The sequence below is a fragment of the Acartia tonsa genome, chromosome 14 (genome assembly GCF_053477335.1).
Source record: "Acartia tonsa isolate MP-2025a chromosome 14, ASM5347733v1, whole genome shotgun sequence".
Lineage (NCBI taxonomy): Eukaryota > Metazoa > Arthropoda > Copepoda > Calanoida > Acartiidae > Acartia > Acartia tonsa.
The window spans coordinates 18,038,456-18,059,734 of NC_137273.1; the positions used below are offsets into that span (position 1 = coordinate 18,038,456).

Genomic DNA, 21,279 nt, shown 5'->3' on the forward strand with positions numbered 1-21,279 from the left:
TAACAACATTGAGTTGAGGGGTTAATTTTGATTAATTGAATGGATGATCTCTAACTATTTCAAAAGTAACATAAAAACAAAAAGATCTCACCTTACATGTACCTAGCTTTTTATATAACTTTTACATTGTTACAAGTTATTGACTAGTTACTGTTTATTATTTTATCAAACGTCTGTGGTCAAAAGTAGTGGCAGAAATTGAAATAAACATTAGTTAGGACTAACTTATGGGTGAGAAGAAAAAGCCCCCCCTCGAACAAGTAAATGCATTACGCTTGTTAAAGAGAAAAAAAAAGAGTTCAAATAAAAAGAAAATTTATGAATTTGGTTCTCTAGCATTAAAAATTTAGTTTTAAAATCAAAATTGATGAATTAATTACGTGTTTTTTTTTATTACAAATAGTTATATAATAGCTCGGTAGGTATCTTCATGCAGTTTTAAAATTATTACATCACAAAATGTATGAGTCGCTTTTTATCGATGGATCCTATAACATATTTAGCGAAATAAATAACACAAGGCATTAATACAAATCAAAATAATAATAACTATTTCTTGTAATAAAAGGCACTTGAAAACTTCGGCTTAAAAATGGGGGCGGGGGACAAATAATACATCCCTCCCCCTTTTGGGGGTAAACAGTTTTGTAGATTACAAAATTTTGAATGAAATTTTGATTAAAAAATACGAAATATTCGTCCATAAAATTAAAAAAAAATTAATTAATTTTTATTTCAGAAATATTTTATGTTTCCTAAAGATTCTTAACCAAAAAATAGTTTAAAATAGTTATATTCTACAAATCTAAGCCACCCCAATATTTACAAAAGAAAACGCGGCATTTTAGCAAAATTTGCGCTCAATTTGGCGGATTTAAATTGGATTAGTTTTGTAGATTTGCATTTCCTAATTTTTTAACAAATATATTTGTAAAAAAAGACGTTTTAAAAACCTTTTTTTTGAAATCTACAAAACTTGTTATAAAAATTTATTTTCACTACAAATTTTTTTTATTTTCTGTTTATTTTACAACTTGTTGTAGATATATGATTTCTTTATAAATGAAATATAATCCTTCTTAGTCATATTAACTAGTTTAGCATGAAATATATTAAATTATTCGACAAATGTGGTATGGTTAAAAGAATATTAATTAGTTTTGAGCATATAATATGCAGGGCTTTTTGATTTATTTTTCTTAAACTTTTTTCTCTCTCCCAATTTGGCCAAATCACATATTCCATAAAAATACTATTTAAATTATTTCCACCTACCTTGTATAATTATCAGATAAAATATTATTCATGTTTTATTTGCCTGAAAAATAACACTAAATAATAAATAATGTAAAGAATTTAATCTATAGTTTAATTGACGTTACAAAGATTTATGCAAAATGGAAAAATTGTGTTGTAAAAGTATCCAGGCTAAAGACGGTATACCAGAAGCTTCATGTTGCCTTCAAAAGGTAAAGAATCAAGGATTTTTCTTTGAAAGTATTTGCGACATTTTTTGCCTGTCCTAAGGGAGGCTCAATGTCTAATGATTGGTTAGGGAAGGGTGTAGAAATTGATAGACTAAAGTAATACTTCAGTTAAGAAATAAATATCCTGAACCCATCCACGAAGTTGGGTGAAGTCTCCATGAACTAAATTGGGATCCGTACAAGTTAAAATTTAAGAATGGTAGATTTTCGAAAAATTATTAATACTCTCCAACAAATGTTTTGTTCTTAATTCTTTCTTTAATTGGCAGGATGAAACACCAACCGCGTGTTGCCAAAAAACAAAAAAAGCAACGACAGAAAATGACCAAGCAATTGTGATTTCAGCCGTCCCAAAGAAAATTATCAAAGCTCGGAGGACAGTTCTGAATAAAATTCCAGACGATATTTTGAATAACCAAGAATTGCAATTAGCTATGAAGGAATGAGTCTTTGTATTATGATAACATTAATACCTAGAAAAATTATGTAATTATACTTAGATTAATGCATTTTTATCTTTAAAATATGAAAAAGATAATATTCTTCCTAACTGACATGAAAAGTAATATAAAGACTTATCGATAAAAGGTTTTACCAGATAACTATAACCTAGAAATACCAAAAACAATATGGAGAATTAGGTAAATATTTATGCAATTAATAAATCAATTACAATTCTATTTTCAATCAAGTTTATGATTTATTGTTTTAAATTGTAAATGTGATTATGATGAAATGTTTTACCCTAGGAAAGATGGTTTCAAACGTGTAGCTCTTCAAATGCCAGAAGGTATTATCCATTATTAACTTAGCCATCAGGCACATTTTTTAATTATCAGCATAGTTGGAACTTTCAGAAAAAGGCTATAAAATTAGTGTGTTAGACTTAGTTGTGTACAACTGCAAGGAATAAGGGCCTTACGACATTCTCATAAGGTTTGGCTCTACATTTTATTAACTCCTTTATCTTATGTTCTATTTCTAAATTTTATTTTGATATTTATTTTTGTTTTTTAGGTTTAACCATGTTTGCAACAACAATCTGTGATATTATTGAAAGATTTACTGAGGCTGAAACACTAATCATGTCCGACGTTACCTATGGGGCTTGTTGTGTAGATGATTTTTCTGCCAAAGCCCTTGGCTGTGACTTTTTAGGCAAGGATATTTTAGTAGATTTTCTGAAGCTTAAATATTTGTGAAGGGTCATATATTTTAAGCAACTCAATAATCACTATCAGTACCACAAAGTCCATTCATCCATTAAAATCATGCTGATTTTTATTTTTTGACAACAATTTTACATGTGATATAATTATCATATCTGATCTTTGGAATACTGATTCCAAGGACAACACAGTAAAATGTTATAAGCAAAGCCTCTCTTTAAACAAGTCCTTAAAATGCAATTATGCCCTTAAACAGTATCAACAGTATCCTGTATTTTATCAGTTTTGTAACAAATTTACTTAAAATTTTGTTTAAACTTGTATATTTATTTTCTGACTATTCAGTTCTGACGCTCTAAAAATGTTAATGTTCGCTTTTATGGATGTTGCCATCCTTGTTAATCTTCAGTTGAAACAAATGAAAATATCTACTAACGTATTTTTTTAACCCAGTACACTACGGTCACAGCTGTTTAATACCAGTAGATCAAACATCAGATTTAAAGAAGCTGTATGTGTTTGTGGATATTAAGATGGACTCACTGCATTTTGTCAATAATATCAAGGCGCACATTAAACCAGGAATATTTTCATTTAATGATCTAAGTTGTACCTATAGAATGTAGTTTTGAAATATAGTGAATTTAACTTTATGCATCTTTTACAAATTTTATTGTAATCAAAACTTAAAAACTGCAATATTTACAAGTTGATTTTAAAGCTTTTTATAAAAAGTTAAGTTCATACCACAAACTGTTGAATTACGCAAGAAAATTGTTATATGTATCTTAAACTTTTATGCTATTTTTGAATTTCCTAACTTTGCACCCATAGTCTTATTAGTTATTAATAGCTGTATCGCCTTAGATCCTATTGGGGCTTTGCTCAAATATGTTAAAGATTACTTAATGTTTAGCGGTTAGCGAGATAATTCTGTACAGACAAACAAACACACACACAACCTACTTCTTTAGTACTTGCATAGTATTTATCTAACCAACTTTTTAATTTAATTGCTATTTCAACATAAGTCATAAAATGAAAGCATAAAAATTTAGAAAGTAGTATAAGCTTGGTGAGTACTATTCAGTTCGTAGCAACTCTACAAGCTGTAGCTTCTGAACTGAGAGAGGACGGTTACACAATTTTTGTTCCACAAGTTAAACCTTTATCTCCAGGTAATTAGGCTGGTTTTACTGCGAAGATTTTCTACCTGTCACATGTTTAAAAGTTGGTCTGTTTTAAAGATAGGATAAAGTCGTTATTCATTTGTATATATACTTTTTGGCAACAAGTTTTTGTACGATATAGTTTATGCATTCATATTCTGCTTATTAAGTTCTGTCACTCTACAAGTGTTAATGTTCGTTTAGAGATACGCTTTTAAGAATGTTGTCATCCTTGTTATTTGTTTTCATTTTATTTTGTTTACTTTAATTTTTTTTGTAGGTGAAATACTCGGGTGTACCTCACCTGCCATGAAAAGTGACTGCCTAATCTATCTCGGGGACGGCCGTTTCCACCTGGAGAGCGCCATGATTGCCAATCCAGACCTGCAAGCTTATAGATATGACCCCTACAGCAAGGTAGTTTCAGTTAAAATAAATCGAAAATTAAATATTAAATAGAGATATATAATATCATATGCTTATTTTATTTGTTCAAAAATTTTCCATTGTAGTAAGGGTTAATAGGTAGGTAAGATTTGTAGTTTTATTTATATTACTAACTTTCTACTAGATAATCCTAATCTTGAAATAATAGGATGTCCATTGGTGTGTCTGTCCGTCGGTATTAAAAGATCTCGCTGACCGATAAGGCTCTCCTTTACAATGCAGCTTCTCATAGGTCAAGGGAAGGTATAGATATTAGGGGAGGGTATATTGTACCTACAACCACCCTCTCAAAAGAAATTGCACAGATAAAAATTACGCCCCCCTCCTCCCCAACTAAATTTTTTTCTTTTCTTTTTAAATTATTTAAAATGAACCGTGTTCGACATCCCTTCGACACCTTGAGTGCCACAAGAGGCGTAGCCGCTAGTTTATAATATAACGAAAAAATACGGTTTTCATTTATTTGTCCAACCCCCCAAGAAAAATGGCTTAAAACCACCACAGGACCAGTAGGTATATTCCCTGAAGAGTAGAGCCCAATCGGTTTAGCGGTTACTGAGATCCTAAGCTTCAGACGGACAGACAGACGGACAGATATCAAGCTTCTTTGTATTATAGATTACATAAACCTTTGTCTCTGAGTCTTTTACAAAATTCTTAATATCTACCTACATATTTAATCGCAAAATAAATATTAGGTAGGTAGATTTTTTTTGTCAAAAAATATTTTATAATTCTTAAGTACTTTAAAGAAACTACAAATTATCGATATTGTACTAATATTTACTCTAAATATTTAAGATAATATTTGTTTCTTATTTTGAAAAGCGAAAGTTTTCTATAATAGCGGAACGGAACGGATAGCTTTTTCTGTTAATTTAGGGATGATTATTGTCCTATCGATTTCAAACTTTGCATGGTGATTCCTGTAGTAGTTAGGTATGATTTTGAAAGCGTAGCAACTCTATAATCCTTACAAGAATGTCCGTACGTCCATTTTAAACATGTTGATTTTTAAAACTTTTTTAACAACAAATTTCATGTGATCTAATTGACCTGATTTTTGGTATACTAATTCCTGGGACAACAAAGTACAATATTATAAGCTAAGCAACTCTATAATCAAGTCCTAAAAATGTAAGTATGTCCATAAACATTATTCTTTAACAAGCTGTCTTTCAACAAATTTACTTACAATTTTGCTTTGACTCTTATACATTTATATTCTGATTATTCAGTCCTGACACTATACAATTGTCCGTTTGTCCTACCGTTTCTGTGCTTCGCTTTTATGGATGTTGTCATCCTTGTTTTTGATACTTTTGTCATTAAGAAGGTTAGTTATGAAAAAAGTAGTCTCATAGATGGAAGTAAAATGAAGGGAGGGGGTAAGAGGGTAAATTTTGGGTGTTTATGTTCTAACATTAGACTTATGCATTTTACGAGAAAATCTTTAAAAGATGAATATGCCACAGGAGTTTAATTACAATGTCTTGATATTTCTAAAACTATATTGTAAAAAATTTAATTCATTCATTTATGTTTATCAATGCATATGATATCATTAAGTTCAAATGCTTTTCGTGTAACTTACCTTTTTAAAAGGATCTTGGACAAAGTAGCTTCGGACAAAGTAGCTTCAGGACAAAGTAGCTTCCGGACAAAGTAGCTTCAGGACATTTACTTAAGAAAAGTAGCTTCTAATATTAATAAAGGTTATGGCCGCAGCGCTCGGCCCCCTGGCCTGCCTAGCTGTGGGCGCTCGGCTCCATAGCCTATAACCTAACCTAACCTAACCTATGTTAGCCTCAGAATATTTATTTAAGAAAAATATCATCAACTGATAATACATAGGTGGTTTAGAATTTCGTGGATTTTGCAAAAAGTGGTTGATAGATTTTTACAATTTTTAATATTGTTTTTATAAGTTTTAATAATGTTTTTACAATTTTTTGGTTAGGTTAGGTTAGGTTATAGGCTAGGGGCCCGAGCGCCCGACGCTAGGCAGGCCAGGGGGCCGAGCGCTGCGGCCATGACCTTTATTAACAGTGGAGGCTACTTATCTTAGGAAGCTACTTTGCCCGGAAGCTACTTTGTCCTGAAGCTACTTTGTCCAGAAGCTACTTTGTCCGAAGCTACTTTGTCCAAGATCCTTTTAAAATACATTCAACTCTTAAAATAGACAAAAAAATAATCAACTCAAAATTATTTTCCATCTACGTTATTTTACAGGTGATTAGATTTTTGTCTATTGTCTTATACATGTATCCCAAAAGGGGGGGGGGTCTGACACTTTTGCGTAAAAAGGTAGCATAGGCTTTGTGTTAGGAGTTAGAGGATGTGTTATTTAACAAGTAAAGTTTCTTTATAGGATGTAGTTTCCTTATATATATATTAAAAAATTGGATTTGGCCTGCAAGTTCAGGTGCTGCAGGCCTCCAGGTGGTCTCTGTCAGAACCCCCGCTCCCCCTCCTTACCCTTAAATTCCCAAGTATTGTAAAATATTATTTTAGGTGTTTAGTCAAGAATATTATGACCACGAAACAATGAAGTCCAACAGAAAATCCGCAATTGAAACAGCACAAAAATCCACGAAATGGGGAATAATTTTGGGTACCCTGGGGAAACAGGGCAACCCAAATATTCTATATCATCTCAAAGAAAAATGTGAAAAACAGGAAAGATATACCTACAAAATAAAACACATTTACCTGTTGGCTTAAATTGCTGCAGTTTAATCTATAAATGTAAGAAGTACGGCAACTAATTTTGAGCCGGCTTCCGGACCATTATTGTGAATTTTATGTATTATCTAAATAGGTCTAACACCTTCAATATTTTTACCGTGTAACTGTATTACTGGTCTTAGATCCCAGCAGGGTCTTTCATTCAAACTTATGTTTGATAATTTTGCACTACTCACGGGCACAATCATCCTTTTATGTTAATTTGTATATTTTGTAACCAGGGTAAAGAGGTGGTAACTATCCTACTATCTGAAATATTTCCACAAAAGCTGGCTCTCATGGAGGATGTAGGAGCCTGGGTCCAAATTGCTTGTCCCAGGTATGATAATCGGCGTGCAAACGATTTTGGCTTGGAAAAAGAAGGATTGTTGGGGCGGGGTGGAATATAACCCAAACTTTATTATCCTCCGAGACACATTGGTTAAGCCACCTGGGCCAGTTTGAACGTGGAGCTTGACATGGCCTTTGTTGCTGTACAAAAGTGTCTCGTTATACTCTAGGAGTCTTAGGTCCAAACAGGGTGGGGAAAAACCCAGGTTTTTTTTAAAAAGCCCAACCCAACCCGTAAAAACCCTTAAAACCCTGGGTTTTTATGGGTTTTTAGGGTTTTATTGGGTTTTTTCATTTAGGAGTCAAATACATTTGATATATTGAATGTTGATGAAATATATGTTGTTTTATATGTTGTTGTAGGTAAAAGGTAAGCAAGATTTCACTATAAACAAGGTAGATAATGAAGAAAGCTGGCATTCCGATCAATTAGCAATGGTGCAAAAAATATTCTATTAAGGGGGAGGGGAGGTTAAAAGCTTCAAAACATGGAACCTACTCCTCTATTCTTAAGCTGTCAACACCCCTCCCCCTCCCAGAAATTATTAAGGTCTTTTCCTTTTTACATCCCCTTAATAAAACCCTCTGCACGCCACTGTAACTATTTCCTTTCATAAATTGTTATGTTTTAGTTTAAAAAATCAATTATTATTATGTAATTTACACAATTTATATATCATCAATTTAGTAGCAAAGCGTTTTCTGAAATTAAGTTTTGAGAGAAAGTAATTTCATAAACATTTGAACAAGAAGTAGAGCATCATTTATATAATTACTTCATATTTTTTGTTTTTTAGGTAAAATTTGCTTTAAAATGTTATTAGATCCTAGTCTTTGAGTAAATATAGATTTAATTTGTAAATTTTAACGTGAAATTTCAATGTTTTTATCAAAAACCCAAAAAACCTTGGGTTTTTTTCAATGGGTTTTTAAAAAAACCCTGGGTGGGTTTTTTTGGGTGGGTTTTTTGTATGCCCACCCTGGGTCCAAACGTTAAGAAACTATGGCTAATCAAACAATCCCCCCCACCCAACCCATCTATTCAGATAACTTTTCTTAAGGTGGGTAATGTAGTGCAAGTCTTTTCTGACATTACAGACTATGAACTAACAGTAACACTTTGATTGCATGACTTATGCGTCGAAATCCTATAATTGAATTGTATTAGACACTTTTCTAATTAGACCAATTCATTTCTAATACTGTAACTTGTATCATCTGACGCAACTGATATCACTACGACTGCAACCCTGTTTTAATAATCTGAACCTGAACTAATGAATCTTGAATATATTTTCAGGTTATCAATAGACTGGGGCCTGGCGTTCAAATCACCCCTGTTATCACCATACGAGGTTCATATGCATTACAACTTATATACAAATTTCTACTGTGTGTGTGTGTGGCTATACAAAAGAATCTCTATAAAATCATTGCTTATCAGAAAATCAGAAGGTACGTCCTTTTTCAACATGTTTATTTTTTGCCTATTTTCAGATTAAAGTAATGCATATATGTAAAACTAGGCTGCTGTGGCCTTGCAAACTGTAAGCTGGCAACAAGAAATTTATCCCATGGATTTTTATGCCAACAGTAGCTTAGGCCCCTGGACGCCAAATCACAAACCATCAGAATCACAAAAATAGGCATTATACTGTCGGTCCGTGATATCTTCTTAGATTCCTATTAGGGTTGGGCAGGATATCCGGTTTGGCCGGATATCCGGTCATTTTCAATATCTGGCCGGATACCGGATATCCGGCTTATTTCTAATTCCGGATATCCGGTAATTTTCCGAATATCGAACGTAGATGTCCGGCTGGATACCGAATATCCGGTATTATAAATCAGCCGGGTTTCCGGTTTCCGGCCAAAAAAGTATCCGGCCCAATTCCTGTACCCGGCGCTATCTCACAAAGTACCATCCTCTTTGGCACTTAGACCCCTTTAATTCGAAATAAATTTAAATGAGAGGGGAGTTAGTTTTTCGTTTATTGTTTATTACTTTAGGTTATGTTAGTTTACATGTACTGGGTAGTAGGGTTAGGGCAACTCAGGTATAGGCCCTGCAGGGTTTAGGGCATTAAGCAATAAGCATAGGATATAAAAAAATACCCCGTTCTCCCGTATTTTTAATTTGTTTGAAAGATAAGGGGGGGGGGGGAAGGATTATCAGTTTTCAACTGGCACTTTGAAAAAAGGCACCATATACCCTATTAAAGTCATTCTAATTTGATGTTACGAAAATTTATATCCTTGTTAAACATCTTCTTAAACAGGAATTAAATCTCTTGTTTATTTATGTTATTGTTTATTAACTAAAATGGCTGTGAAGATTATTATTTTATATTATTTCAGAAATTATTAAATGACAAAATAAACCAGTGACGTGCACACATTTATAGAATAGCTTTGCTACTAAAATGGAAGAATCTGCAAGCCCTTCTGAACCAGCTGAGTCATTTGTAAGTTTACACGTCCGCTAGTTGTAGGTTTTTTTATCTGATTAAGTTTTAACCCTTTGGGATTAAATTATATATTTTAAAAGTTTGGTACGTAATGTATCTTGTTTATAAGTCTTTCAATGAAAAAATTATGGTTATAAGAACAATTTTGTTTATTTTCAACACAAGTTTTGATAATCTGTTTTATTTATTCTGCTTGCTTGGTTAAAACTGTTACATCATTATTAATGATTAGCTTTGTTTTGATTTTTAAGATTATATTTAAGATAGGCATATTATAGTTTTATATTTTCTATGAATTTCTCGGTAATGTATGACCCAAAGGCCCTTTTAACAGGACTCCTAAAAGTTTATCTGTAGGTATAACAAGGTTTTTGGTAATATCCTCTTAGAAATTTTTTTTTCAATTTTGAAAATTTTAGTACCCCCCCCCCCCCCCCCCCCGCGACACAGCTCCCTAGTCTGCCTAGCCGCAGCGCTTGGCCCCCTTGCCTGCCTAGCCGCAGCGCTCGGCTCCATAGCTGTACTTAAATTTTTAAAATTGAAAAAAAAAATTAAGAGGAGTACGCCAGGTTTTTTTTTAGAGTAAAGAAGTCTTAAAGATAACAAGAAACAGGAAAGATTGGCTTTTAAGATAATGTTAATCACAAACAAGGATGACAACATCCATAAAAGCGAGGCTCTGAAATGGATGGACAAACGAACATCAACACTTAAGAGTGTCAGAACTGGATAAACTGAATATTAATGCTTATGTCTATACAAAATTGTAAGTAAAGGGGGGGGGTAAAATGTGGTGACTCGTGCCACGACATACCAGCAATTTTATTTTGGGTGCTACTCCCTTAGTTTTAGAGATAATTGGATAAAATCTTTTGGGCTGGGTCAGTAATTACCCCAACTAGAGGTATCTTTCAAAAAAAAACGGCGGCGGGACCGCCGCTCCCGCCGCCCGCCGCCGTTTTCCGCCGCCACCAAAAATTTTTTTTTTTTGCATTTCTCGCCGAATTAGGCAATTTGGAATCATTTGAGACCATGTTATTTTTTAAAAAAATTTTTCCCCTTACAAGCAGCCCTGCGGGGGGACTTAATCATTTTTTTCAAATTCTCGTATATCAAGGTATATCTTAAATACAGTACTTCTCCTGTGATTTTGAAGATATTGAAACAAAATCTTTTTAGGTTGGTAAGTAAAAAATATTTGAATTAAGAAAACGGCGGCGGGACCGCCGCTCCCGCCGTCCGCCGCCGTTTTCCGCCGCCAACAAAAAAAATTTTTTTTTGCATTTCTCGCCGAATTAGGCAATTTAAAATCATTTGAGACCATGTTATTTTTTTCAAAAATTTTTCCCCTTACAAGCAGCCGTGCGGGGGGACTTAGTCATTTTTTTCAAATTCTCGTATATCAAGGTATATCTTAAATTCAGTACTTCTCCTGTGCTTTTGAAGATATTGGAACAAAATCTTTTTTGATGGGTCCGTAATAAATATTTGCGAGAAATGCAAGCAGCCCCCCCGCTCCCGCCGTCCGCCGCCGTTTTCCGCCGCCAACAAAAAAAATTTTTTTTTTGCATTTCTCGCCGAATTAGGCAATTTGGAATCATTTGAGACCATGTTATTTTTTTCAAAAATTTTTCCCCTTACAAGCAGCCCTGCGGGGGGACTTAGTCATTTTTTTCAAATTCTCGTATATCAAGGTATATCTTAAATACAGTACTTCTCCTGTGATTTTGAAGATATTGAAACAAAATCTTTTTAGGTTGGTAAGTAAAAAATATTTGAATTAAGAAAACGGCGGCGGGACCGCCGCTCCCGCCGTCCGCCGCAGTTTTACGCCGCCAACAAAAATTTTTTTTTTTTGCATTTCTCGCAAATATTTATTACTGACCCATCAAAAAAGATTTTGTTCCAATATCTTCAAAAGCACAGGAGAAGTACTGAATTTAAGATATACCTTGATATACGAGAATTTGAAAAAAATGATTAAGTCCCCCCGCAGGGCTGCTTGTAAGGGGAAAAATTTTTGAAAAAAATAACATGGTCTCAAATGATTCCAAATTGCCTAATTCGGCGAGAAATGCAAAAAAAAAAATTTTTTTTGTTGGCGGCGGAAAACGGCGGCGGACGGCGGGAGCGGCGGTCCCGCCGCCGTTTTCTTAATTCAAATATTTTTTACTTACCAACCTAAAAAGATTTTGTTTCAATATCTTCAAAATCACAGGAGAAGTACTGTATTTAAGATATACCTTGATATACGAGAATTTGAAAAAAATGACTAAGTCCCCCCGCAGGGCTGCTTGTAAGGGGAAAATTTTTAAAAAAAATAACATGGTCTCAAATGATTCCAAATTGCCTAATTCGGCGAGAAATGCAAAAAAAAAATTTTTTTTGGTGGCGGCGGAAAACGGCGGCGGGCGGCGGGAGCGGCGGTCCCGCCGCCGTTTTTTTGAAAGATACCTCTAGTTGGGGTAATTACTGACCCAGCCCAAAAGATTTTATCCAATTATCTCTAAAACTAAGGGAGTAGCACCCAAAATAAAATTGCTGGTATGTCGTGGCACGAGTCACCACATTTTACCCCCCCCCTTTGTTGCAAAACTGAATAAATATATGTTACTGTTTAAAGACATACTGAGGTTTTTAGGACTTGATTATAGATATGCTTCTCTTATAACACTATTCCTTGTTGTACAGTGTGTTTTTTTTATGAGAACTTTTTTGAAAGCAATTATACCCCACTTATAGTTATCAGAATTTAATGATTAATAGCTTATTTTCTTCGTTTTTTAATGCAATTAATAGAACACCAAAAAAAAATTCAGTTTTTATTTAAAAAGTACAGTAAAATCTAAAATTCAAAACTTGGGCGTCAACATATAAAAATGGTTTTAGTGCATTTTTCTTTAAAATATTTAATTTTCTGTAGTCGACTTTGGGGGGCCAGTACTCCCTCCCTGGTTGAAATATGACCTTCAAACTTTGATATGTTCTAGTACATGTCCCTAATAGTATCTTTATACATTTTTAGCTCTATATCTCAACTTTGAAGTGTTGCAAAATGTTGATTATTTGAGCATAAGAAAAATGGGCTAAAACCATTTTTAGATGTTGACACATAAGTTTTGAATTTTAGATTTTACTGTACTTTTTAAATAAAAACTGAAATAATTTTTGGATCTACTGCAGTTCACGGTAAAATATTGCTGGTAACGAATATTGCTAAAAAATTATGAATTTTAAAGGCTGCTAGCTGCCAAACGGCTGAACGTACAGATCATACCCGCACACCATTTTAAGCGGCATAAGGAGGCATACAAATAATCTGGAATAGCCAAGATCCAATGATGCACAGGGAAAGCTTCACTGAAGAAAAACCGCGTAAAATGGGTCTTTTTCGCGCATTTCTCTTCACTGCAAGATAAATATGCATTATTGATTTATGGCTATTTCAGATTATTTGTAGACCTTTTTATGCTGCTTAAAACTATGTGCGGGCATGATCTGTACGTTCAGCCGTTTGGCAGCTAGCAGCCTTTAAAATTCATAATTTTTTAGCAATATTCGTTACCAGCAATATTTTACCGTGAACTGCAGTAGATCCTAATTTTTTGTTGTTCTATTAATTTCATTAAAAAACGAAGAAAATAAGCCATTGATCATTAAATTCTGATAACTATAAATGGGGTAAAATTGCTTTCAAAAAAGTTCTCATACAAAAACACACTGTAATAGAAATCAGTATTAAAAAAATCAGATGAATAGGATAATTTTAACATTCAAAAGTTTGTTGTCAAAAAAGTGAAAAAATCCGCTTGTTTTAAATAGACGCACGGACTTTCTGGTAACGATTATAGAGTTGCTGCGCTTTCTAAGTCGTGCCTAACTGTCATAGGAATCAGCATGCAAAGTTTGAAATCGATAGGACAATTCTAACCTGTTTTAATTAACGAAAAGAGCTAACTGTAACGGACGGACGTACGGACGGCCGACCCTAATTATAGAATGCTTCGCTTGAAGAAAAAAAAATATTTTACATTGAACGGCAGACTCTCATTGGGAAAGCAATTACACGGTTTATGCAATTTTTCGCTCTTTACTGTGTATGAAACAGGCTTCTGAAACTACTCTATGATTCACTTTGTATGCAAGTCTGTCAATCTGTAACGATCTGGGTTTATCAATGTGATTTTCTTGGCGGCTATTAAAGATAGACAAATTAAATTTTGAGTGAAGATTCCCAAGACATGCGCATCTAGTTTATACATTGTATTGTCCGTTTGTCTGTCGGTCATTTTTCAAAAGACATATCTAAACCTTTTTTTTATTTTATTTTGAGTTTTTTTTATGTTTTCTCTCTCCTCTATGTTATGACAACTGAACAAATGCTCTATAAATCACTGTCTGTTGGTCTTTTCAATTTTTTTGGTTCTTTGCTACTTATGGATATTGTCAACTTTAATTCTATTAGAATACACATCCTTATACTAAAGTAACAGGATGTCTGTGTGTTTGTGTGTTTGTACCGAAGGATCTCGCTAACCGCTGAACCGATCGGGTTCTCCTTAACAGGGTAGCTTCTCATAGGTCCTGGGAAGGTTTATAACTATTTTCTTCGGGGGTGGGACACCCCCAACCCCCTCAAAAAATGAAAGATCCCCCCCCCCCAAATTTTTTTTTTCATTTTTTTAAACTAAAACTAAAAATGTGGGGGGGATATATTTTTTACTTTTTCTTTTAAAATATAAAATAAGAAATTTAATTATTAAATTCGACTCTCTCCTCAAGTGCCCCTAGAGGCCTCTAGGGGCGTAGCCGCTAGTAATTAAATAAACCAATGAAAATATAGGAAATGCGCAAGAAATAGTAAGGACGACAGGAAGAAAAAACAACAGGTATTGATTTAATGATTTTTATTGTATTATTCGTGGAAAATTGTCTTATACGATGATTTTTTCAGTATGGCTGAGAACCGGTTCTAATCCACCGGATATTTGTTGGTTTCGAAGCCATACTGGAAAATAACATTGCATATCTCTTTTGTGATTTATGCTATATCATCCTATCCTATTATAAAAATAGTTTTTTTTGTCTGTAGCTTAAGATCTAGCTAAGCCCTATATTTAAATGGTTCTCATTTACATTTGGTCTTTTTATAGGACCGTGAGAGGTTCATCACTATTTTTTTTTTTTTGGGGGGGGGTGTACAACCATCCATTTCTGAACCCTTTAGATCCCTGGAAATGCCTCTTTTTTTTCAGGAGTTAGAAAGTGAATATGAAGCTGTACAAGAAAAGTGGAATGAAAGGAATGGATACTATTATTACGTGGATCTTACGCCAGATTTTCATGTTCTCTAATAAATAAAACTCGCAGCGGGCTAAAATAATGTTATCATCATTACACTCCCTTTATCTTAACCCCTCCCCTCCCACTGAATGAACGAACTGAATAATAACCGAGTTTCATGTTAGCAACAATTTTTCCCCTGTCCTAATATCCACGTTTAATCTATATCCATCATGAAAGGCGACGGCTGGTTGAACTTCTAGAAATTTACAAACTTCATATGGGCAAAGACTTTCTTGACAAAGAATGAAAAAATTAGCAATAGATAATTAAAAATTCTCGTTTATAAGTACCTACAGATCTTTTTTTTTAGATAAAAATATGTTTTCATTATAAAACTAAATTTTTACATTTTTATTCAGGGGTGTATATTCTGCACTGGTTCTTAGTATCAGCTGATATTTTCAGTACACATTATATTTTTCATTCCCCCTCTCCCTACATATTTTCCACCCCTCCCTCCCCCTTTAGCCGGGGATGCCATGTAGAATATACACCCCTGTTTTTATTTTAAAATACAAAATTAAACCTTAAAATAAAGTAACAGGATGTGAGTTTGTCTGTCTGTACCGAAGGATCTCGCTAACCGCTGAACCGATCGGGTTCTCCTTAACAGGAAAGCTTTTCATCAAAATTTTTTTTTTTTAAATCCACCATACGAACAAATTTGCAATTAGCTAAAAACATAACTAACACCATCTATCGGCAAAATTTTTTTTTGTAAATAGCTGATTTTAAAATAGATTCAAAAGAAACAATTTTACGTGTCCCTAGAGGCCTCTAGGGGCGTACTAAACATCATGTTATGTTATTAAGAGTTAATAGAATTAAAACATTTAATGTTATAAAATACTCATTTATAATGCATAGATATTCCTTTATATTTTTTTATGCATTTTTGTTATGTAATTAGGTACAATGTTAAAGTTGATGCAAAAAATTTTTATTTCAGAGTTTATTAAAAAAATGCCAATTAATTTGTACAATGTCCGGCGTTGATAAGGATGAATTAAAAAGGTAACAAGATATCCACCAATTTTTTCCGTTTTATTAAAAGCGAAGCTTTTTTTTCAAAAATTACGTTAGGTCCGTATGTCCTTCTGGTACAGTTAGCTCTTTTCGTTACCAGGAAGTGTTGAATCCACTCCTCTGATAACTATATTATAGTGCTCAACAAGGTACTTTGTGTAAAACAATCAATTCTTAGAATTTTTTTATTTTCGAAGAGATTTCAATTATACACATTTTTGCCTTCTTTCAGGAGAGCCGTTGCTGAGATCTTAGCGGAGACCCGTAGGGCCGAGATTCGAGCCGATATCGGCGGGGCCAGTGGCTGGCTGAAACCCACCTTCTCGGGATTTAACAAGTAGGTCTTTGTAGATAGTGATTTTACGTTATCTTTTACTAGTTGCCTCACCCCTAGCATCTTGGGGAAAAGCGGGGATCAGGGATGGCAAAATAAAAACCACGTGGTTTTAATCAAGTGGTTTAAACCAAAAAAAAAAGCTAAAAAAACCAAAAAAAAACCAAGGTGGGATGGTTTAAATGGTTTTTTTAATACAAAGGCCTATCTTTCCAGTTATATCCTTACAATAAAGTAACAGGATGTTTGTATGTGTGTTTGTGTGTTTGTATGTTTGTACCAAAGGATCTCGCTAACCGCTGAACCGATTGGGTTCTCCTTAACAGGGTAGCTTCTCATAGGTCCCGGGAAGGTTTATAACTATTTTCTTTGGGGTGGGACACCCCCAACCCCCCCTCCGAAAAAATTTTTTTAAAAACTTTTTAACTAAATTTAAAAATGAGGGGGGGGGCAACCCCCCCCCCAAAAAAAAAAAAATGTTCGCCCCCCCAAAAAAAATTTTTTTTTTACTTTTTCTTACAAAATATAAAATAAAAAATTCAATTATTAAATTCGACTCTCTCCTCCTCAAGTGCCCCTAGAGGCCTCTAGGGGCCTAGCCGCTAGTCTTTTTATAATGTAAAAAATACAGTCAAAAACATAAATACCTAATTCAAAATTCTTTTAATAGTTTAAATCTTTATACTAAAGGGGTAGTTTCACGAAATGCATTTGAACTTAATTTAGTGAACCGCATATTTTTTCTTAGTTAATGGGGTAAACTACATTTAAATAGCATATATTTGAAATAAATTCAATTTTCTACCACGTAGTTTTTAAAATATCAAGACCTGAAAATTGTCTTTTTGTGATATATGCAATTTAAAAAGACGATTTTCAAGTCTTGATATTTCAAAAACTATGTGGTAGAAAATTGAAATTTTTTCAAATATATGCCATATAAATGTAGTTTAACCATTTAACCAGGATAAAATATGCGGTTCACTAAATTATGTTCAAATGCATTTCGTGAAACTACCCCTTTAAACTAAATTAGAATACTTTAATTTGGATATTATTAAAAAAAACCAAAAAATTATTAAAAAAACCAAAAAAACCTGGTTTTTATTAATAAAAACCAATAAAAACCGGTTTAAACCAAATAAACCACACTGGTTTGATCTTTTTTAAAAAAACCTGGTTTTTTCCCATCTCTGGCGGGGATGTCAAGAAAATAGCCTATAACCATACATTTATAATGCTTCCCTGAAATGTACAGTACAACCCATTCGGACAACTAATTTTCTTGACTTATTGCTAGAAAAACAATAAAACCCTACCTACTACTTAATAATAAAAGGATCTGTAATTAGATAGAAGGCAGGATGAGTGTAAACTCATCAGTGTGTTTGTTCAGTAAGATCTCGTAGACGGTGAACAGATGTAATTTAAACAATGTTTAGGAATAGTTATTTCTCGCATCGTATTATAAACGGCTTTCCGCGGATATAGAATGTACAATTATAAGATTAAAACTAGTTTTTTAGCCCCGAGGTGCCGAAGGCACCGGCTAAAAAAAATTAGTTTTAATCTTATGATTGTACATTTTTATATTCGTAGAAAGCTGGATATAATACGATGCTAGACATAGTTTTTTCGTATGGATGAGAACCGGTTCCTATCCACTGGATTCGAATGAATACGAGAAAGATAAGTTATGGTCTTGGGCAGATTTTGGGCTGTTTAGATCTACTTCCCCATTGGATTAAATATGTGCCTAGAAAAAAAAGCAACAAAGTTAAATGGAAATTAGTATAAAGATATAAAACTCTTGTTGATTTTGATTTTTTTTTATTTCAGGAGATTTTTGAATAATACTGTTGTTTCCACAGTGTCAAACAATTGTAGGCTTGACAAGACCAAACCTTTGGAGAAGGTATGTACTTGTACGTAGTGTGCAGTAGCGACCTACTCACGAGCTTAACTTACAATTATAGAGTCATTACACTGACTCTCTCTTAATAAATTTTAACTAAATAGAATATAGTTTGCTCTAACTTTTTGGCTAAACAAAATTGATATTTAGTTTTATCTGCCTATTGATTTTTAGTTGCGAAGCCTTTCTTTAAGACACCCTTGTCCAATCCATTTGTTATTAAAACTTTTTTTCCATTTCCTTTTATTTTATAAATTTGAAATCTATTGTACATATTTCATTGATATGCATTTCTGCATATCTAAATACTTTAAAGAGGACTATTTAAAAATGAGATCAAGTGATTTTCCAGCAGTGATGTAAGGCATTTTTTTAGGTTGATACACTTGGTTTTTGTTATATAGGACCAAATGACTGAAAAAGGTTAAGGTCAACCATTTTATTGACGAAAAAGTTGAAAATGTAGAACAAGTTGAGATTTTAAACCATCAAATGCCTTTGACACAGGAGTATACTTTTTCGATGAATATGCATATTTTGCACGGGGATTGTTATGTGTAATAATGTAAACAGATTGATTAATCTACTTTTGAATTTTACAGCATTAAATAATGTCTTGTGTTTTTTTATTTGGCACTTTGAACTCAACAAAACATTTGATGATATTTCTTCAAAATCACTTAACATTTCAATTTTATTTTTATATAAAAGTATGGCGAAACTTGTTTTTTTTTAGTTGATATAGCTGTATCAAATAGAAACCTAGTGTATTCACCAAAAAAATGATCGCATTCACTGCAGGAAAGGGGCTGAAAATCACTTGCTCTCGTTGGCGCAAAGCCCCTTTTACACTTTCTAGTATACACTACGCTACTAACTATTGATCATAATCGTTCTTGTCTATACTTTAGTTGACAAGAGAGGAAAAGCTAACTACAGAAGTGCCAAGAAATAAATTTGAACAAAAGAAGTATAATCCAAAGATTAAAGTTAACAGCAAGTCAAGATTTCAAGCTTATTTAGGTATAATTTTATATTAGATAGGTACATTAGTATCGTTGTTATGCTACTTTATATATTACTAGCGGCTTTGCCCCTAGAGGCCTCTTGCCCTACTCCCCTCCCCGTTCTTTCAATTGTAGTTTCAATATTAAAAAGTTGTTTTTAAATTCGCAGAGGACATATTTTTCTATGGGTGATTTCTATTGGGAGGGTGGTGGTACCCTCCCCCAAATAGTTATAAATCTACCTTGGACTTATGAGAAGCTACATTGTAAAAAAGAACCATATCGGTTCAGTGGTACACACATACATATCCTGTTACTATACTATTAAATTAATTATAATTATTACCTATAATTAATTATAATTAATTTATTGTTTTATAAATTGTTAGTTACCTAATACAGACAAACATATATTTCTTTATTGTTTCAGCTGCTAAAAAGAGAGAATCTTTAAAATCCGAAGCAGATTCAGAAAATTCTAAAAAAGAAGAAAATCAAGAAAAAAATCCTCCAAACGTAAATTCAGAAAATCCGTCAGCTACGGATTCAAATAGTGATAGTGATTAGTTAACAGTTACAACAGTGAGTTTTAAAGTAGCCTCGCTACTAAAAAACAAAAATTATTTTTTCTTAACACTTTTTAAAGAAGAAAATACCTATAATCATTTCTTTCAAAGAAAAATAATTTTTAGAACTAGGTAGGTGGATGTACAATGTACATATAGTATTATTGTACCTAATAGAATTAACAAAAAACAAAGGCCTAATGTATTCCCTATAGTATCATTAGCCTGTTCAAATATATTACTGACCTGTTTTGCCAGGTTTAGAACCTTTAATGTCAAGGTAAATTTTCAGATAGTAAAACACATTCCTTGTCATTTTATGATTGGGGACATTTAAACTGCAAAGTACTTAGGTACCCAACGTTTCTAAACCACGTTATACTTTCATATTAATTTTATTGGTTTCAAACTAGTAGTGTTGAATCTTTTCAATGAATAATTTATTTTCATCTACACAAGGGGTAATTTTATCTGACATCAACATCTTATCTCTTTAGATCCATATGGGTAGAATTAGGTTCCTGTATGTATAAGATATATCAATAATTACATCCACCTATTGACGTCAGTTGAGAGTGCAGTGCATCCAGAAATGGTAGCAAGAGGTGGACAAATCTTTACAAAACAGAATACACAGCAAATCAATCATTTGATCAGGTTTGCATTTTTTTTAAAAAGGGATGAAGGGGGCAATAGATAGGCTATACATATAAGTTCCTCTGCTATATGTACTTACTAGAAGCCTCTAGGGGCACTTAACTCCCATTTTAGAAAGAAGAAGTAAATAAATTGGGGGTGGGGGAGACAGGGAGAGATTACCTAGTTCGATCTTCTATTGTCCTGATTGATTAGCCATAGTCTCTTAGGGTTTGGACCTAAGTAGTCATGGAGTAGGCTGAGACACTTTTGTATAGCCACTAGGGCTATCAAGCTCCACGTTCAAGCACATTATGACTTGACCCGCTATCTCATGAGAGCTACTCATTATTACCTCACCCTCGCCGAGTATGGCAGGTGTCCCAAATTAAGTCACCGTAATGAATGACGCTCTCCACAGAGGAGCTTGGGATAAGGGTAGTACCGATATTATGTACATGACTATTAAGTATCCAAACTTACTCAATAATCCCCTTCTTACACAACCAGGGGAAGTTGCGTGAATGTATTCAACTGAGAAATTCGAGTTGCCACATGGGGACTAGAACTCGAACTCTCATCACCGTAACTCAGTGCGTTACCACTGAGCTACGACGCCCCTTTCAATGAT

General features: G+C 33.4%; 3 protein-coding genes and 1 long non-coding RNA gene across 8 annotated transcripts in view; all 4 read left to right on the top strand.

The window, feature by feature from the left end:
• Positions 1 to 1,027: 1,027 nt before the first annotated feature.
• Positions 1,028 to 9,711, top strand: Dph1 (diphthamide biosynthesis 1). Of its 5 annotated transcripts, none has more exons than XM_080146836.1 (13): positions 1,028 to 1,469; positions 1,757 to 1,924; positions 2,073 to 2,128; positions 2,237 to 2,277; positions 2,505 to 2,645; positions 3,110 to 3,236; positions 3,713 to 3,834; positions 4,106 to 4,242; positions 6,787 to 6,948; positions 7,239 to 7,339; positions 8,651 to 8,705; positions 8,877 to 9,041; positions 9,552 to 9,711. In XM_080146836.1, the coding sequence occupies exons 1-12, from the start codon at positions 1,398 to 1,400 to the stop codon at positions 8,994 to 8,996; spliced, it is 1,302 nt and encodes a 433-aa protein (XP_080002962.1). In that variant the 5' UTR covers positions 1,028 to 1,397; the 3' UTR covers positions 8,997 to 9,041; positions 9,552 to 9,711. The 5 variants fall into 5 exon arrangements, with proteins under 5 accessions (XP_080002962.1, XP_080002961.1, XP_080002963.1 ...); XM_080146835.1 differs by having other exon boundaries at positions 9,573 to 9,711; XM_080146837.1 differs by having other exon boundaries at positions 8,877 to 9,010.
• LOC145305243 (uncharacterized) lies at positions 9,694 to 16,114 on the top strand. The gene is made up of 5 exons (XR_013874548.1): positions 9,694 to 9,815; positions 10,400 to 10,429; positions 14,660 to 14,707; positions 15,074 to 15,113; positions 15,335 to 16,114. It is a non-coding gene; the product is annotated as an uncharacterized LOC145305243 (long non-coding RNA).
• LOC145305242 (protein POLR1D-like) lies at positions 16,105 to 20,669 on the top strand. Its single transcript, XM_080146842.1, has 6 exons — positions 16,105 to 16,178; positions 16,423 to 16,527; positions 18,364 to 18,439; positions 19,351 to 19,462; positions 19,877 to 20,144; positions 20,582 to 20,669. Exons 1-5 carry the CDS (start codon positions 16,147 to 16,149, stop codon positions 20,011 to 20,013), a joined length of 462 nt encoding a protein of 153 aa, XP_080002968.1. The 5' UTR covers positions 16,105 to 16,146; the 3' UTR covers positions 20,014 to 20,144; positions 20,582 to 20,669.
• The window catches only part of LOC145305238 (uncharacterized), a 56,660-nt gene continuing 55,966 nt past the window's right edge, over positions 20,586 to 21,279 (top strand). The window contains exon 1 of the mRNA XM_080146834.1: positions 20,586 to 20,669. The gene's annotated coding sequence lies outside the window, so the exon portion shown is untranslated. The remainder of the gene's footprint in view (positions 20,670 to 21,279) is intronic.

Excerpts from the sequence above, each read along its gene's own strand:
- LOC145305242 (XM_080146842.1), top strand. The coding sequence starts at position 16,147 with ATGTCCGGCGTTGATAAGGATGAATTAAAAAG. Across the intron at positions 16,179-16,422 it reads GATAAGGATGAATTAAAAAG|GAGAGCCGTTGCTGAGATCT; the intron begins GTAACAAGATAT and ends GCCTTCTTTCAG. Across the intron at positions 18,440-19,350 it reads AGACCAAACCTTTGGAGAAG|TTGACAAGAGAGGAAAAGCT; the intron begins GTATGTACTTGT and ends TCTATACTTTAG.
- Dph1 (XM_080146836.1), top strand. The coding sequence starts at position 1,398 with ATGGAAAAATTGTGTTGTAAAAGTATCCAGGCTAAAGACGGTATACCA. Across the intron at positions 2,646-3,109 it reads CCTTGGCTGTGACTTTTTAG|TACACTACGGTCACAGCTGT; the intron begins GCAAGGATATTT and ends TTTTTAACCCAG. Across the intron at positions 6,949-7,238 it reads TCAAAGAAAAATGTGAAAAA|CAGGGTAAAGAGGTGGTAAC; the intron begins CAGGAAAGATAT and ends ATATTTTGTAAC.